The sequence below is a fragment of the Prionailurus bengalensis genome, chromosome A1 (genome assembly GCF_016509475.1).
Source record: "Prionailurus bengalensis isolate Pbe53 chromosome A1, Fcat_Pben_1.1_paternal_pri, whole genome shotgun sequence".
NCBI lineage: Eukaryota > Metazoa > Chordata > Mammalia > Carnivora > Felidae > Prionailurus > Prionailurus bengalensis.
In genome coordinates, this window is record NC_057343.1 from 5,573,590 (window position 1) to 5,592,439 (window position 18,850).

The 18,850-nt window shown below is 45.8% G+C and overlaps 1 protein-coding gene across 5 annotated transcripts in view; it reads left to right on the forward strand.

The window, feature by feature from the left end:
* LOC122480709 (phospholipid-transporting ATPase IB) overlaps positions 1 to 18,850 on the forward strand; it is a 606,753-nt gene that overhangs the window by 437,476 nt on the left and 150,427 nt on the right. For 4 of the 5 annotated variants that reach the window (XM_043575482.1, XM_043575463.1, XM_043575455.1 and 1 more), the window contains exons 29-32: positions 1,200 to 1,322; positions 3,077 to 3,155; positions 17,609 to 17,670; positions 18,094 to 18,150. In XM_043575482.1, coding sequence (XP_043431417.1) covers positions 1,200 to 1,322; positions 3,077 to 3,155; positions 17,609 to 17,670; positions 18,094 to 18,150 — 321 coding nt within the window. The remainder of the gene's footprint in view (positions 1 to 1,199; positions 1,323 to 3,076; positions 3,156 to 17,608; positions 17,671 to 18,093; positions 18,151 to 18,850) is intronic. The other variant, XM_043575477.1, reaches the window with a different exon arrangement.

Consider the following 18,850-nt stretch of genomic DNA (forward strand, 5'->3'; position numbering starts at 1 on the left):
GGTGACACAGAGCTCTCAGAGACACGCATCCAGTTCCCACGGGCTTGAGAGTTTGCTGAGTTTGTGGGCAGGGATTTGCTCGGTGCTGATGCTGAGCAGTGAGTGACCCGGCCTGTGACCTCTTCCCAGAACCACGTAAGAGAATGGCCTTCCTTTCCGGGCTGAAATGGCACGCTGAGTCCCAATTTCTTCTTTAGGATCTGGCTTTCTCTTTCCCAGACGCAGTCAGGGGCGTGCCAGTCCCCTGTAGATTACAGGTAAGGGTTGTGGTCTCAGCAGGCACCAGGAGACCCGTTGTCGTGGCAGGTTGCTCTGTCTCCTTCCCAGCCTCGTCTTGTGCCCCGTCCTCAGCCAGCCACCGTGCCGGAAGTCTCAGGAGTCCTCACCCCACCCCCGAACGTGCCACCTGTGTTCCTACCTGAAGCTTTGCGAGGGGTGCTCGATTCACGGGAGTGTTCCCTTCTGCGCCCCTCTCCCCGGCCTCCCTCTTCATCCCGCCAAATCCTGTAGGTCCAGTACCTTACAGGTCAGGCACTCTTTGGTCCCGGAACCCTGACTTTCCTGACTTTCCCTTCTCCTTCCCCATCATCTCCCCCATGAGTCGTTTCGCAGAGCACCGACTCGTAGGTGTTTATTTATACGCCGGCTGCCTGCCGCCCCTCTCCAGCCCTGCAGTAGACAGAGCTCCTGCGGGTCAGGGACCTGCTGCCTTTCCTCCTCCTTCTGTACATATTCTTCCTGGTGCTTATCACGGCGTCTGGCCCATAATTCATTCCCAAGAAATGTCTGTCAGATGAATAAATGGGTGAAGTACCTCGTGCTTCCTGAAATTTGAGTATAAAATCAGGATGGGAAGTTGTAAAATCGCGCCTCGGCGACGCTAACAGGAAGGCGCAGCACCCCACAAAGCCACCGAAACCACCGCTCGCTTGACAAAGGAAGGTAGTTGTTAATTGAACGTGGTTTCTTAGCTAATCAGATATTTATGGTGTTGTGTTTCGCGTCCAGTGCATTCGTTTTATGCTGATGGAGTAACAAGTAAAAACGGTCTCTCGTGTATTCTCTTTGTTTGGAGGGTGCCTGGGGAGCTGTGAATCACTGAGGCTCAGGTCTGGACTTGACTGAAAACTAAGTCATCGTTCCGTGGAAGCGAAACACTCGGGAAGGCCTCTTTTAATGGCTCGTTGTTCTCCACACAGATTTTCACAGCGTTGCCACCCTTCACCCTGGGAATCTTCGAGAGGTCTTGCACCCAGGAGAGCATGCTCAGGTTCCCACAGCTCTACAAGATCACCCAGAACGCGGAAGGCTTCAACACAAAGGTAAATGACGCTCGCCCACACTCGTCGCCTCAGAAGCGCGTAAGGGGCGCGCTTCGTCTTCCGGCTCTAGTTACCTGCCTGAGAGATCAGAGAGAACATTGGAGAAGAGTCGAGGCCCCAGCCCTCTCCAAAGTATAGCCAGCCGGTGAATTCCAGATGCCGAGTCGGAAAGGAAGCTTCCGTGTTGCACGTTCAGTTCCTGTTTGCCGACTCCTTTGCTCTTGTCCCCGTGTGCCTTTGACATTGGTCTGGCCAGCGGCGCCCATGGCCCTGGGTCCTGTGGGATCAGCCGTCAGAGACTCCCCTTCCCTTCATAAAGCCCCGCGATGAGGCCGGTGGGGAGCTTCCCTAACGGAGCCTTCTCGCCACCTGTGGCTTGGTTTTTCAGTTAAAAGAAAAGGTTCCTTTAGTCAGTGAGTAGAATTGGCCAGATGTCAACACGGGAATCAAGGCAGTGGTGGGTATTTCTTTTTCAGCCTGGAGAATCAACCAGAAGAGAGAAGGCACCTAGACCTAAAAGATGCCTAAAAGGCATCTAGACCTAAGCAGTCCTGCAGAGGGCCGAGCGGAAGCTGGGTTAGGCTAGGTGTTGCCGGGATTCTGCCGTCAAGCCTGGCTAAGGGGACCTCCCAGGGTCTGCCAGTCACAGCTAAGCGGCCGGGTGGTTGAGTCTCACTGGCCAGAAGGGAAGACCTGTGCCTGGTTTGGTGCAGGATGCCTCCTTTGCCATGTTTCTGTCTTAGATTTTTGTGCAGGAGGGGATTAGGGGGTTGAAACAGAGGTTCATTTTAACATTTTAACAGCGGTCAGTTAAAATACAGGGCGCTGGTTGTGAGCATGATTTGCTTGGGTAGCCACCGGGGCCTTGGTAAGGGTGACAGGGTGAGACTTATTTGCAGACACCTTGAAGATTTTTTTTTTTTTTCTTTTGAGGGGATAGGTGAGGTGAGGAGGTCAGGGAAAAGGCAGGAAAAAAATGAACTTTTCAAATGGGAAAATCCCATTGTCTTATCATTTTTTTTTCATTATTGTCTGTCTCCTCACCACTACTTAGGATCAAACTATAGGACGGTCCCCGGAACAATCTGTAGATGTTTGAATAAACTCAAGCTTGTGTCAGTATGGTAGTTCGGTCATCTCAGTAGTTAAAGAGATCCTCGAAATGCATTTATGAAACTCTGGTTTGGAAGAAACTAAACTTTGCGTTCTCTTGTTTGACCTTTCAAGTGTTAAAGAGTTTTAAACGTGCATGATACTAACCAAACTCCTAGAAGTGAGCAAGTTGCACGGGAGGGATTTCAAAAAGCAAAACAAAACAGTGAGAGCGCGGTGTAGGAATCCACATTTAAGGCATTTTCAGTGTTTTCAAAACATTTCTGTCTCTTGTTAACAATTTTGACCTAATACCCTTCTCTTTCTAGATGATTGTAAAATTGTGTTGTCTTTTTTATGATTATTTAAAAAAAGGATTGTAAGTCATTTTTTTGGATGTGGACAGATTGTATATTGCTCTATGTATATGGCCATATACATTCAGGTCTTTGTAGTAAGGTGATATTATCTGGAGATCATCCAGTCATTTGTACGTAAAAACGAGGAAATAGGTATTTTTTTTTTTAACTTCAAGAATAATACGGTGCTTCTGCAGTGACGCAGCACCCTGCCAGTATCCTTCACAATGAGCCGTCTGTTGAGTTGCGCAGAGGTCAAGAGTTGTGGGCAGCTCCTGACTCCCTTGGTTTGTTTTCCCTTAGGTTTTCTGGGGTCACTGCATCAACGCCTTGGTCCACTCCCTCATCCTCTTCTGGTTTCCCATGAAGGCGCTGGAGCATGGTAACAGCTTCATGACCTCAACTGTCAGCAAGTAGCTCTGCGGTCCCCCTGGTGCCAGTTGTTCACGATTTTTCCCCCTCGGGTCTGCAGACCTAGAGATCACAAGAACACATTTTAGAAGAAAAACATACCTAAAATCTAATGAGAGCGAGGGCTCAGGTTTATAGCTTGTAGGTTTCATCCATTCTGGCTCCGAGAGCCCGTTTTCTTTCCAGTTGCCTGGAGAGTTTAAATGCTAGGAATTCTAAACTTTATTTTTAATAACCGTTTGAGGCGAGGATCTCGAAGCAAAGCACGGCACTGTAATGAAACATCGATGCCTCCCGTCCACGAGTTTGACATTTTCGGTTAATTACTCGGGCTTTCGTTTTCCACCCTCACGGACCTGTATGCAGAGTAACTCAAATCTCGTGAGAGCCTAACCTCACACCCCATTTCCTGAAAGAGTTGCCTTTCCTTGACATACACGTTTCAAGCAAACTGTTAAGGTTTGAGGACTGATTCTCTCGACCGGGTTTAGTCCTCCCTCCAGCTGGAAGAGGGCATGTGAGAAATGCAGCTGACTCAATATATCCAAAATGCTTCCTCCTAAGGAGAGACACATCTTTTAGTCCCAGAAAAGGAAAATGTATCATGAGAATGCTTCTCTTTCATCCCTCTCGAATAGTAATAATCCCCCGGGGAAAAATTACTCCAAATGTTGACTAGACAAGGCCTTTTATTGTTCAGAGAACCAAAGAATATAAAGCCTACAAGCCTCTTTGTTTCTGTGTCAATGTGTTTTGTGCTTCAAACAGAAATGATTCATCCTCGCTGATAGTCTTTAGCCTATTAAATACTGACAGTTGGAGAAAATGCATGCACAGCCAATTTATTATACCCTATGACCTGTTCTCTGAGTCTCATCAGACCTCCTTGTCCTGGAAGGGTCCCTAAGTCTCCAGATCAGAAAATAAAATGTCCTGTTTCCAGACCCACCCCCACAAGGGACATTCTAGCAGAATCGTGTCCTTTTAACTCTAAAGCTTTCCTGTGATTCATTTTTACTCAGAGTAGATCTTCACATATTTTGAATGAGCAGGGGTTCCAAAGAGTGCTGAATGTGGTTTGTTGTAGAAGCCCTGCCAATTTGGTGATAGAAGCAGCCATCACTGTGTCAGGACGGACTGGCAATGGGAACAATTTGGGGGGGTGGGGGGGGCGCCTGGGTGGCTCAGTTGGTCAAGCATCCGACCCTTGATTTGGGCTCAGGTCATGACCTTGCGGTTTGTGAGATCGAGCCCCACGTCAGGCTCCGAACGGACAGCATGGGGCCTACTTGGGATTCCCTTTCTCCCTCCCTCCCTCTGCCCCTCCTCTCTCTCTCTCTCTCTCAAAATAAATAAATAGTAAAAACAAACAAGCAAACAATTTTGGCAGTTGTCCCCTTGGCCCACACGCAGGGAGACACAGGGAATGGTGTGGACTGAGCACAATGGCTATCTCCAGGCCCCTTCCCCTTCTTATCGAGACGTTGCACTCTGGTCCTAACTCCAAAGTGCTTGCCTCGGGACTCTCAGAAGAGTTGTAAGATGGTCATTTGCTTGTCTGCTTCCAAAAGAACTAATGTGGCCCATTCTGTGGTAGGGGCAGGGGTTTTCCAATCCTAGAGTTATGATTATGTGCTTTGAGCTTGTGGCTTGTGGTTTGTGGCAGAATTGTTACAGTCAAGCTATAGTCCATTATGTAGATCTATTCGTTCACCTCACGCAGCCTGTGTTGAAAGGCAGACAGACTCCCGAAAAGTTACTTTACCTGAGAGATAACACCAAATGAATTTCAGGTTCGTTTCTGCCACCCTGTCTGCTTCCCTCAAATTTGGCAATTTGCCCTAACAGCCAGCCAATAACATGAGTTTTTCCAGTTTGTGTTATCATCACCAATGCCATTATTTCATTGTGTTCAGTAAGCCCGCAGCATGGGGTTTTCTTTTCATTGTGTTGTAAACATTAACCTATTGAGTGAACCTGTGTAAGACAAAATAAATTGCAAATATTAAGTATGTTTGGCAGAGAATTGTAGGAGGCCATTGGAGTTCTTGTTCATCAGTTGACTTCCTCTAACAAATGAATATTTTAGAATGAATTTCTTAATTCTCACGATTAATGGGTAACAAAAATGGTCGTACTGTTGCTCTTTAACCTCATTCCCGTGATGCTGACGTCCAAGGCACTGTGGTAGATGATGAGGGTGATAGGTAAATAAATCAACGTGGGTCTTACCATCAAAGAGTTTGTAGTCTGATAAGGGAGACTGGATTCACACGTGGAAGCTTCTAGTACAAAGTAGAATATTATTGCCTCAGGTAAAATACACCTGGCGTGCTATGGGATTTTGGAGGGCTGAGAGAGAAATGCCTTTCATTTGGAATTGCTAGTGACCTGTTAGAGAGGACATTTAGGTTTAGCCTGAAAGTCCAAGCAGGATCGAGACATGTAGGCATGGAAGGAAGAGCCGGATACAGTGGGGAATTTCAGGGCTGATGTGGAAAGCTTCGAGGAGCTGATCCCTTCAAGGGTAGAAGACCGGAAAAGGTTTGAGAAGGTGGGTGAAAGCCGGACGGCACAGGGCTTTGCATGCGAGGTGAAGAAGTTGGGACTAAAGATGTTAAGTGAAGAGTCACATAGAATTTAGATCAAGGAGAGTGTTATGATCAGAGCGATCGTGGCGGGGGGGGGGGGACGAACATGTGATGTCAGATAAGGTGAGTGGTAGAAAGAAAACCACTTGTGTCTCCAGGCATTGCAGGGAGCGTTTCAGCAGAGTTAAACCCAGGAAATGGGAATGTGTTTAAGGAGGAGGGAGCATGTGTTGAGAACTTCTGTATTCGGCAGAACCATGGCGTCTCTCTGATGTGCCCTGACCCTGAGAGTGCGCAGATATGAATTCCGCCTCTCTCACCCTCTGGCGGCTTGCAGAAGGTGGGAGCCGATGACCAGCAAGCACGTACGGAACTGCCGAATGGCCAGAGTGCTGAGTGCTACGGGGACACGGCCTAGTCTAGTGGGTCGAGGAAAAGGCTTCTCCAAAGAAACGACATCTATGTTTTTGAAAGTTGAGGAGGGGGTGGCCAAGCGGGGCAGGGGAGGTGTGGGGGAAGGTGGGGAGAAAGAGCATCCCTGGCCCAACCAGGCAAGCGCGCGAGCACCCGCACAGGCCGTGGACGGTATTTACCGGTGTGGGAGCCGGGGAGGGGGCGGGGACCTGGACTGCAGACTGTTCAGCCTCCGATGAGCATTTCAGGATGCTGGACAGTGAATGTCAGTAACCACCCCCCTCCTTGTCTCCCAATCCTAATGCAACGGTAATAGACCGAAGCACGTCTTCACGTATTTCCAGTGTTCCCTCCGGGGTCAGCAACAGCACCCACGGTCGAGGCAGCTACAGCACAGAGGCGGCGGGAGTGGCTGGAACGGAGGGCAGAGAGGTTAGGTGAGGGTCGCGTCAGGAAAACCCGGGTGGGCACTTTGCTCGGGGAGGGGTTGGAGGTGAGAAAGCTGCTGTGTAGACAAACACATGAGGGTTGGCAGGCAGATGAGGGCTTTCTTTGGGCGCGGGTGCGGGCAGGGAGAGGAGAGTCAGTGGTGGAGATCCAGAAAGGTTGCAAGTTTGAGAAGATAGGGACTCTTGCCGGGATTACTGGTTCGTGTGTGCCGATTGGCAGTCTCAAGTAGAAATGAGCTCTCGTGACACTTTGAATTTCCGCTTAGAGCAACGTTATCACCCAACCCCCAAAGACACCTGATCTGAGACAAATTAAGGCACTTCCAAGGCAGTGCGGGTCCCGATCTGACAGAGGAGTCCCTCCTTCACCCCCCGGGTCCTGCCTGAAGCTGTTCCTTGGACTCCTCCCCCCACCCAGGGCCTTAAAGGAGTTTTGCCTGACAGGCTAAGGTCCCTAGAGTATTTCATTCCTGTCATCGACGCACGCTTCGCGGATTATGTCACGAAGACAGTGGATTTTACTAGGGAGTTCTCTGTCCACCATCCGTGAAGAGAGGCACAGGTACATACCAGCGTTGTTCACTCTGGGCACGTAGTTGTTGGGAAGGAGTATTTTTGAGAAGGTGTGAGCACGCCATTCATTCCTTAGAAAGGTTCCAGGAATTTTGCTTTGCTTATGTTTGCGTGGTTTTGGATAGACCTTTCAAAGCGCTCCTTTGCTGATGGAGTTTGTGAGGACTCATTTCAAGTTTCAAAATAGAACTTTCCACTCCGGCAATTCAGCAAATCAGATTTCTTCCGACCATCACAGCCTTACGCTCAGTCCCGTGGCCCATCTGCAGCTCCCACGCTTTGATGTGAAAAGCGATTCTAGGTTAAAACCAGAGATGTCACCTTTGCAGGGGCTGAAATTCACCAAGACCCTTGGTGCCAGGCCACACTCAGGTTTTCCATTGGTGGATCCAGTCTGCATATTTGAGCAATCCTCCTTGAAGCGGAATGTGGCTATTGGCGAAAGAAAGCAAAATCAGGTTTGACTTACCAAAAGGAAATTTTCAGACTTTTCTTGATGAAATTTAAGAGGGGGGAGGGTGTGACGAGAAAGAGAATATACTTACCAGCCGAGAAAAATTCCTGAAACATTTCTCAATTCTTCACAGTCTACACCCTGGAAATCACTCCCACCCCTTTTCAGAAGGAAAAGTACCACAGGGATACTTATTCCACTGGCATCATTAAGCAGCAAGGTCTTTTAAGATTTCTGGAAAAGGCTATTTTCTACTTTTTAATCAACGTGCTGCTGGAAGATCAGTTTTACAAACTGTGCACACGTATACCGTGAAACGTGACATACTTCTCTGCCTGTGGCATCATCGGGCCGTTTTCGCTTGAACTATTTACGATCTACGCCCAGTACTGCAAAGTTGGCTCTGTCACGTAAATCCTAATGACTTGCCTTGCTTCCCCTTAAGCTGAGTGTGGGCAAGGCTGCCCTTGTTCTCTGGGCTCGCAACTTCTTAAACTCAATTATTCGTTCATTGAAAAGAAGGCGCTAAATGAGTCTGTTCTCTGTGCCAGGCCAGCACTGGTTTCTGGGCGCCCCGTAGGGAGCCAATATTGCTGTAATGTTCCCCTATCCTACCTGATGGCACTACATCCTGGACCAGTCAGGAGGGTGTTGCTACTGCAGTTTATCCACAAAGTTTATCCACAGAATGCTGTATTTGCTTCTTTAAAAATTCTTTTAAAGTTTATTTGTTTATGAGAGAGGGAGAGAGGGGAGGAGTGGAGGAGGGTCAGAGAGAGAGGGAGAGAGAGAATCCCAAGCAGGCTCCACACGGCCAGCATGGAGCCCAGTGCGGGGCTCAAACTCACATGCCTGAGCCAGAACCAAGAGTCTCGGACGCTCAGCCGACTGAGCCATCCGGGCACCCCCAAAACGCTGTATTTTCAATTAAGGGATGTGAAACCAGAAGCCGATGTTTCGTTCCCCTTGAAGAGTCACGTTCCCCTTGAAGAGTCTTTGAAGAGAAAGATCCAGGAATGAACGTCAGATACTGAGTGGGACGGAAAGAGGACTGGTAACCCTCCATATGTCCTCTGCCACCTGGAAACTTCTGAGTGGCCAGGGTAGTGGAGGATGTTCATAAGACCCTGAAGCATGTACGCGAAGTGAATGGACCTTGCTCACTAAAATCTAGAAAAATGGAATGTGTTGGGAGCTTTTTAGCTGTTTATACAAATGAAACTACCACTTGTAAATCTAAATAACTCATCACTAACCCAATCATAATATACTGAAAATAAAACCAAGTCTCCAAATTCAAATTCAGAACATTTTTTTTTTCCTGTTTGGGTTTGTTTTCAACAAACATTGAGGGAAAGCTCAGACTTTGTCCTTTTATCTGTCACACCAATGTTTGGAAACACAGAATTGGGCTGGAGGCTCATTGTTGTCATTCAGTTAAATATTTCTTATGTTCTTAAATATTTGCTGTCTCTTTTTAAAACATATTTTTAAAGTTTTATTTATTTTGAGAGCGAGAGCGAGAGACAGCACAAGTGGGGGAGGGGCAGAGAGAGTGGAGAGAGGGAGAATCCCAAGCAGGCTCCACACTGACGGCATAGAGCCCCACGCAGAGCTCGAACCCACAAACTGCTAGGTCGTGACCTGAGCTGAAATCAAGAGTTGGACGATTAACCAACTAGGCCACTCAGGCACCCCTCAGTGTCCCTTCTAATAAACTCTGTGTTACATGTATTTGAAACAGTTGGGTTTGGTGTAATGCTTGTAAGAAGCGTGAGCCAGAGTCCCAGATTTCACAAACCCTTACAACTTTATCAGGAAGTTGAATTGAAGTGCGTTAGCAAGGGTGGGAATAGAATGTAACAACCCCCAGATCTTAGAGGCGTAACCCATTAAAAGCTTATTTCTTAGTCGTGTCACCATCAAATGGAGGAGGGCATTGGGCATATTTTCTTTTCTTTGATTTTTTTGTTTATTTTTGAGGGACACAGAAAGTGTGCATGCACAAATGGGGGAGGGACAGAGAGAGAGAGAGGGAGAGAGAGAGGATCTGAAGTGGGCTCTGTGCTGACAGCAGAGAGCCTGATGCAGGGCTCAGACTCCGGAACCATGAGGTCATGACCTGAGCCGAAGTCAGGCGCTTAACCAACTGAGCCACCCAGGCACGCTGAGCATATTTTCTCATTTTCCATGTTTTTGATGCTCTGATGACTGGGGCCTTGATCCTGAAGAGACCATCCTTCCCAGGGCTACCTAGTTCCTAGAGAGAGCAAAGGACTCCCTTGCAACAATGTCTCTGATACTCAGATCAAGTAGTCCAGAGCCCACACCCCCAACCATCTAATCTATTAACTTTCACATACCAAGCAATATTCTCCCTGCCCTGAATCACCCCGGGGCCAGATACCAGACAACTAGGGATCACCCCTATAACCCAGAGTCTGCTGAAATTATTCACACCATCCAGTCCTTAGCTTACACAGCATACCTGCTCTGCCTTGCCCATTCCATCCCCCAAAAACCCCAGTAAAGGCTCTGGACCATGCTCTCCCCTTTCGTCGCCTTCCTCCTGACTGACCCTGGTGCTTCCCCGTGTGGCCCTGCGTGGCATCCATGGCTCCCGTTTCTAGGGATCTGTAAGCATGAACTTCCTTCACGACATCGTTTCCATGTCTGCATAGCTTACCATACCTCATTAAAACAAATTCTGGGTGAGTTTCAATGCAAGGGGGCAAGGGGACTCCACATCATGACCCCTGAGTTCACCCTCAGCCTTAACATCGGCAGGGCAGAGAGCCAGGAGAGGGAGTGGTTTCTCCTGAGCATCTCTGGCATCTCCTGCTCATGTGTGATTGGCACAGACTAGTCACAGGGCCCTCCCTAGGTATGAGGGGCTAGGGAGTGCTATTTAGCTGTGCACCCGAGAATAAGGCACAAGTTTGTGGCCTTTGACTTTGACATTCAAGTTTGCTTTCCATCGTTTTTACCACCTTTTTTTTTCTTAACCACCTTTTTGAAATCCATTTTTAGTAAACAACAGTGAAAAAACACATTAAAATTTGAGTTCCGTCCTTAACTTTCTCCGTCAGTAACGGCAGTAGAGAGGAGAAAATCCAGCAAAAGGCTTATATAACCAGGAACTCAACCCAGCACTGGTTATGAATGTAATTATAATCACTAACACTTGTATAAACTCTACCTTCTGTAAACTCTTTCCAATATTTTATACCACTCTTTACCGAGAAAGGAAAAAATAAATTTTCTCTTCACGAATACATAGCATTGGAAGCAGAAAAGAATAGTTTCAGTCACAGAGCCGGCAGTCAAGGTATTTGAGCAGGGTGAGTTCTGAAAGTTTGTAAATTAGTGAGTTGACGTTTGAGATACATCTTCACTTTCAATACTGTACTAGTCTAGTAGTACCTGGTTGGGGAGTACCTCCTCGAAACGTCTAGAGTCTTGAGAGGCCCAGAGAGCAAGATGGGGTAATGATACCCTGTTAATATTCTGGAATAAGGGCTCCTGGAAGTTCTGGAGCCAAAGGGCGGGGAGAGGGAAAGCAAGAGAAACTTGGCATCCGATCTTCAGCAAAATTCTTGGCAGGTGCCTTGTCGTCAAGGGAATGGTGCCCCCCGCCTCCGTTCTCCCTACTGAGTCCTAATGTGCGTGAGGTGCCTGGGATTTCTAATTCAGGTGTTCCACAGATTCTTACGACATTAAAAATGCACATATAAATTCACCATCTGTTTTCTTGATTATTAAATCCTGTCTTCCCTGACTGTACGGGACCGTGCTATAACTTTGTCTTCAGATTTTGCTTTTTGTCAGAGCCATTTCTGGATACGTTCTTGTGGTTTAATGATGTAATGCTTTTAACAAGCTTTTAATTGAAATGGCATCTTTATAAAATGTCACCAACCTAGCCCTTTGGAATACTCTGAAGCAAGTTCCTTGATCATCCTGTCTGCTTAGAAAATGAGACATACTTTCCTTATAAATCACGGGTTTTCCCACAAATATTTTCAAAGAGGTTCTTGCATGCAGCATTTCTGGGCTGTCGCTACTGATGTGGAGAGTCTGTGTGGTTTTGTCTCAACGGTCCACAATAATCTGTTTTAGTGACTATTTCTAAACCACACTTGGCTGATTGATCTTATACTACGTTGGCCCCTGGATCCGACCAGATATTGCAAATAGTGTCAGTCTGGAAGAACAGTGTCACCCACTGCTGTGGGCCAATGGATCCTGAAGCCCCAGGGTGATATCGGCCTTTAAGAGAATGGGCTAACTCTACCCGGGACAGTGTCTCCAACTCTGTCACTTAATGTTTAACCCTTTTGATGCATATAGTAAACCCCGTCGTTCTAGTAGGCTTTATGTCACATGTAGCCACAGTAAAATCATTCTAAATCTTTCCTCTTCTTTTAGGTTCTCCACTCTATGGAAATCTCCTGATGGGTTTTGGGGAGAGGCGAGCCTCGCCTCTCTCATTTCATCTCTCACCCGGGTGAATTTGATCCCCGGTTTGCAAAAGGCTGACTGGTCCCAGTTTAGTTACATGCCAGCTGTTCTGGTGCCGTAGGGAGCTGAATCCTTCTTGCCGCCCCCCCTGCTTGGCTAAGCCTTTGTGTGCCGATAATGATGGCTTTCTGGTGGGGAGTGCACCGCCGTCCTGCTGGTGAAGATAGGGAAACAAAGTTTTGGCGAGATTACATCACTTCGCGTGCACTCTTGACGGACCTCTCGTGTTAGGGACCTTTTGAGAGCCTTGCGTGGTTCGGGCCCTGCCCACCTCATCATTCCGGCGCACGCCATCATGGCCCCACGCCCACCCTGCACGGCTCACCCCTCACCCCCCTGGGCGGGGGTCTGCCTCCGTGCCCCTCTGCAGGCTCATTCCCTTTTGCCCTTTCCCCTCTCGCCGCCCCCTTCCTCCCAAACAGCCATCCACCCCACCCCATGCTGCCCTGCATGAAGTGGTGTTCTCACCGTCATTTCCACAGACGGTGGCCAAATGATGTTCTGAAGGCTGGCTTGGGGACCTCAACCACTCACCTGGGTTTGGGGGTTACTTTTTCCCTTTAAAAAAATCACTGCAGATGTTAAATATCTGACTGAAATAAAAACAGCCAAACGACAGGAAAGATATTTTCCTGAGTGGGTTGTTGGAGTCCTAACAGTGCTCTTCGGTTTCAGCAACGTGGGAAGAAATAGTTTGTCAGCAGCGTGCTTTAGGAATAAACCGGACAGTCGAAATGGGCTTTTCCACCCTCGAATTATCAGCAAGCCATAGCTTATTGATGCGTTCGTTCGCAAATGATTTCTTAGGACTTCTCGTCCCTTCTTCAGTACGTTATTGGCAAGATTTAACAAAGAACAATGCCCACAGGTATTTGCCTCTAACGCGGTTGAAATAAAACCCGGACGAGAACGATCCATTCCATGGGAATTTCCTCAGCAGGGTGTGCAGAGCAGTGTCTTGTGACTTATCTAAAGGATGCTATCTTCTTTGAGGCTTCTGGCGTGTCCCAGAATTCTCCAGTTGGCTTAGGAGTCTCTCCTTCAAGGAATAAATTATTCCCAGAGGGTAATCCATTTTGACCGAGGCGGGAGATACGGTTTCCTCGGAAAACGAAGATGCACGCTGACTTATCCTTCCAAACTAATGAACAGAAATAGAAGGTTTATCCTGTCTCGTCTAAAAGTCACTTTCAGTGTATTCAGATCACCTCAAGTGTAAACATTTAATGCCAGGGAGCATTTCACTTTCTTGACGGTGGAAATTAATGCATCACCAGACTCTGGAAGCTACAGTTGGAAAATGTCTTTTAGTTTTCCCTCTTTTTCTCTCCGTGCCGCGTTGCCAGCAGAGCGTTGAGTAGTCCTAAGGGGCTCCATGGAGGCGCCGTCTTCATACGTGAGCTCTCAGTCCTATAGGTAATCACAGTCCGCCCCCGTTTAAAGGCCATCAGGGATCGGGTGTTGCATGCTTTGTGTGGCAGTCTCCCACTGTTTGTGCCCATCGGTCGGGGGAACAGTTGGGGGTCACTGCCTTCTTTCCACAGTCTGACTGGAGAGAAGAGGGTTCTCCCAGGTGAGACACTGCTTCAGAGTCTACTCTGTATACTTCTGGGTATTTCCAGTTCCTCTTTTGCCCGACTTCCAACGCTGTGGTTCTCAGTCTGGGCGATTTTGTCCCCGGGGGACATTTGGCAACGGCTGGAGAAAGTTTCCGTTGTCAGCTAGTGACTGGGTGCTCCTGGCATCCAGGCAAGCCGCCAAACATCCTGCGATGCACAGGACAGTCCCGCGCAACAAAGAATTACCTGGAAAAATGTCAGTAGTGAGGGCCAAGGTTGAGAAACTTGGGACTGATGCAGTGCGCACCCTAACTCAGGTTTCAGGGGTTTACTGCTGCTCCCCAGGTTTGCACATGCGTTTACTTCCATATGTGGCCCAGAATTCCCGTCCTAGGAATCTAATTTTCTGTCCTCCTCAATTCTCTCGTGAAAGTTCTTCCCGTTAGGTGCTGGTACTTCAAAGGAGTCCTTTGTAATGTTTTTCCCTCTTAATATTGTTTCCTTTTATTCTCTGGGATCCATTTTTCTAGCTCAGTAAGGAAAACAAACTTATTTGCAGTTTGTTGCAAAGTGGGTGATCTTTTTCATGTCACTCGACTTCTCTTTGCTGCCCTAGTTTTCTCGTCTGAAACATGAAGGTAATGATATTATTTCCTACAGTTGTTAGAATATCGAAGGAATATCACGTATGTCAGTATTACATATTAGTAACACTAATAATTACGCATTACTATTACGTATATTGGCAAGCACACGAATATATGTAAAGTGCTCAAAACCGTGTCGGTCATATAGTGGGTAACATGTTCTCTCCTTTCATTGCAGAATTTCTTACCATGCTTTACAATGTTCTCTTTATGTCTATAAAATATGAAACACGTTCTAAGCCCTTCATGTTAGACCAATGCTTTGAATGTTTAATTTCTTTTAGTACGTGAATCAGCCAACATTTGAAACACTAGTACTGAAAGGAAATTCAAAGAGTTGTCGAACCATAATTGTGAACTTTGATTGTCAGCTTGGTCTCACACCTCTTCTAACTTTTCCATCTGGTCGGCATGGACTCTGAACTCCGTTAGGGCTTAGTGTAGGTTGAACTTCAGGGAACTCGGGTCTTTGTTGTCCATTCATTTACCCGTAGACTGCGACAAGGAAATCCACCTTGACCTAAATTGAACAGGAAGAAGCTCTGAAACTCTCCAGTTTCCACCATTACCTACCTGGGGCTGATGTAGCACCTAAGAATGCAGACCTTATAGTCTTTGAATTTCTATCTTAGAGGAATCTAGGTGACAATTCAATCATCATCATCGGTATCTGGCATAAAATCCCCGGTTTATAGATGGGGAAACTGAGACTTAGAAGCTAACCTTTTAAAGAACATAAATAACAGCAGAGCTGGAACAAGAGAGCGGGGCTATATGGTCTTCTAATGCTCATTGCTGGGATTTTTTTTCCCACTAACCTTGACTCCCTTCTCACCACCTCATTTTTCTCAACATGCTTTTGTTTCTCCCTCAGTAGCATTATGTGTCTTTGCTATCTGTTCTTCCTATTGTGACTTTAAGATGTTGACCACTTGGAGGGGGTGGGGTGCGTGTCTGGGTGGCTCATTCGGTTGAGCATCCACTTCTTGATTTTGGCTCAGGTCATGATCTAGCAGTTCGTGGGATTGAGCCGTGAGTCCGTCTCTGTGCTGACAGCACGGAGCCTGCTTGGGATTCTCTCTCTCTCTCTCTCTCTCTCTCTCTCTCTCTACCCCTCCGCTGCTTGCATTCTCTCTCTCTCAAAATAAATAAACATTTAAAAACAAAGGAAGGAAGGAAGAAGGGAAGGAAGGGGGAAAATACTGATCACTTGGTACCAAATTTTAATGTGTCACTCTTTTTATCAGTAATCCTACATTAATATGACCAGAACCAGTGTTCTCCATCTCAAGTAAATGATATCACCGTTGGCCTAGGTACTCAGGCAAAAACCTGAAATCACCCTTGATTCCTCATGTTTTTTTCCACCCCACCAAGTCCTAAATCCTGTCATTTATACCTTCAAAATATGTGCCAGTTCCTATCGCTTCTTTCCACCTCCAACATAACCACTCTGGCCTGCAATGTCCAATAGAACTCTCTGGACAGTAGTGACGCTCTGTATTCCCTTCTGTCCGACATAGCAATCACTAGCCACCTGCGACCATTGAGCATTTGAAATGTAGCTAAGTGTATCTGAAGAACTGAGTTGTTTTCAATAACAGCTTTTCAATACATAATTTACCTACAATTCACCCAAATGCTATGGTGTTTAATATATTCAAATAGTTGTGCAACTGTCACCTTAAGCAATGTTTGAGCATTTTAACCTCCCCCAAAAGAAACCCCATACCTGTGAGCAGTTACTTTTCATTTACCCCCCCTAAAAAACCCACCTCCTGTCAGTCACTAATCTACTTTCTGTCCCTATAGACCAGCCCATTCTAAACAGCTCAGGAAGTACAATCCTACAATAGATGGCCTTTTGTGACTGGCTTCTTTCACTTAGCACGAGATTTTCAAGGTTCACCCACGTTATAGCATATTTCAGTAGTTTATTCCTATTTATTGCCCAATAATGGAATAGTTGGTGTTTTGACATTTTTCCTTCCTTTTAATGAAATTCTGCCTAAGTTTCAAGTCTCTCCCCTACGCTTCGAGATCATTCCTGTGTAAGTCTGTAGCCATCCCTCTGTGGATAACTCCTATGTTCCCCAACAGCCGTCCCTTAGTTGAGGTGTCTATAATGCAGCCCATAATGTCACTTTACAGTTCATCTTCCCTTATATCCACAAATTTACCTATCTAGAATCAGGAGAAAGGCCATGCCCTGGAGCTTGGTGTAGGGCCCCACGAGCCCCAGATTCTGCCTATGATGCTACTCAACCATTTTGGTGTTTTAGGAAACTGAACAGATCTTGAATCTTTCACGAGAGTCAGATTCCTCAAAGCAGATGTGTAAATCAGCAAGCCCAAATATGTATGGCAGCCACTGGGCTGGAAATTTGAACACAAAAATCCCTATATACTTGGCCTGTAGGCCACAGATCTAAATTTGAGTATAGAAGGACATAAGAGGAGATTGGCAGTGGCATCCAAAGAAACTATTCCTGATGTTGAAACAGTCTTCAACCCCTCAGGATAATAACCAGACTTTTCACAGCAGGCAAGTTAGACAGTTCTATTAGAGTTCAGCCTCACTGATTGTTTTATCCATTGTGATAGTCATCCCCGAAAAGAAAAAAAGTGGAAAAGATTTTTAAAAAATTGAAGCTTCAAAACCCTCACTGTATTTTCTAGATGTCTCTCCTTGGATTGTTCACATTCCTCCAATTGATAGACTTCACGCGGTTGCATATGAGAACATGAGTAGTGAATTCTGAGTTCAGTAATCATGAATTGATTTGTATTCATGTAATTATCTTCCTTTATTGGCCTGTAATTCCAACTTAGCAGAAATTAAAAATGCAGAGTAAGAGAACACTCATAAAAAGTCTGATGCTGGCGTTCAAAAAGATAGACTATTATGTCCTTACTCTTCCCTGTGTTTAACCCAACAAAGGGACATTTTAATCTTTATAAAAATGTAAATGTCAGTGCAGTTCAAGTGTTTGGTTCAGTATGTTGGAAACCTGATTTTGTTTGCTTCATTTGGAGAAAATATCAGATGAAAAAACTCACCGTTAGAAGTAGGAGGCATTAGAATCACAGATGATGCAATTTTTGAAATTCCCTTACAATTTAATAAATGTTTCCAAAGTTCTGTTTTTGTGTTCTGAACAAGACAGATTGCAGTGCTCTTCCCCAGAAGTTAGTAATAACTTCTTTGTTTTTCAGATACTCCGTTGGCCAGTGGCCAGGCCACAGACTATTTATTTGTTGGAAATATCGTTTACACGGTAAGTTTATCTCTGTTTACGGAACCGGTCTTAAGTGGCATATGTGTGGGCTTGGCCTCTGAAAACCCTTTATATGAGACCTTCCTTCATGTTATTTGTTTCAGATCGTTAAACCACATAGTATAGATTCCTTAGAGTTCAAAATGGTTGTGAAATGCTTACCTCACTTTTTTAGTGGAGATTTGACAGAGTCGATTTCTGGACAGGTGACTAACAGATCACCCCATTCTTCAAATGGCACTTTCACATCTACCTGTGAAAAAGGCAACGCTGAGAAAGGTTATTTTCCCTAAATCTTTCCAAGCTAAGAAAAGCACAAAAGTAACTCCAGCTGCCTCTGGAGGGGAGGTTTGTGATTCTCCTGGAAAGTAAAAATAAGTCACCGAGGATAATACGTTTTCCCCAATTCCTTTGTTTTCACAGTATGTTGTTGTCACTGTGTGTCTGAAAGCTGGTTTGGAGACCACAGCTTGGACTAAAGTAAGTTTTCTCTGGAATTGTTTCTCTATCCTTATAGGTATTTTGATGGCATGCGATCTTTTTAAGCCTTGGGAAAACAATCAATATTTGGTTTGCTCATTTAAATTTTGCACGTAAAAATCGTCTTTTTATCTTTATCAGGGCAAATTTGCAACCCAAAGTTTTCTGATGACTCATTTGCTTGGCACTTAGTAACAGCTCTAAACTCTTAACAGTTTTCTCATGTCAAATATATATGCATGTTTTTAAAACAAAACAAATACAGAAGATACAGAAGGGCAAAAAGGAGAATTTTTAACCTCCTTCACTTTACCACCAAGAGACAGTTGGTATTAACACTTTTCTGGATAACATTACGGACTTTGTTCCATGTGTATTTTTAATAGGAGAACGCATTACAGAGCATATAGATAGTTTGGTGATCTTTTTTTCAGTTAAAAATATATCATGAACATTTTCCATACCTAAAAGTATACTTGCACAAAACCTTTCTTCATGATTAAAGAGTATTAAGTTTTATCGATATCCAACATTTAATCATTCCCCAACTTCAGACGTTTTGGTGACTTGCCACGTTTCAGGATGATAACCCGTGTTTCATGTTTGTCTGTCACTGCTGTTTTCATAGGCTTCTGCTTCTGGGAAAGTGAGGGAGGAGGTTGGAGCTGGATGTGGAAGGAGGGAATCTATTAATAGACAA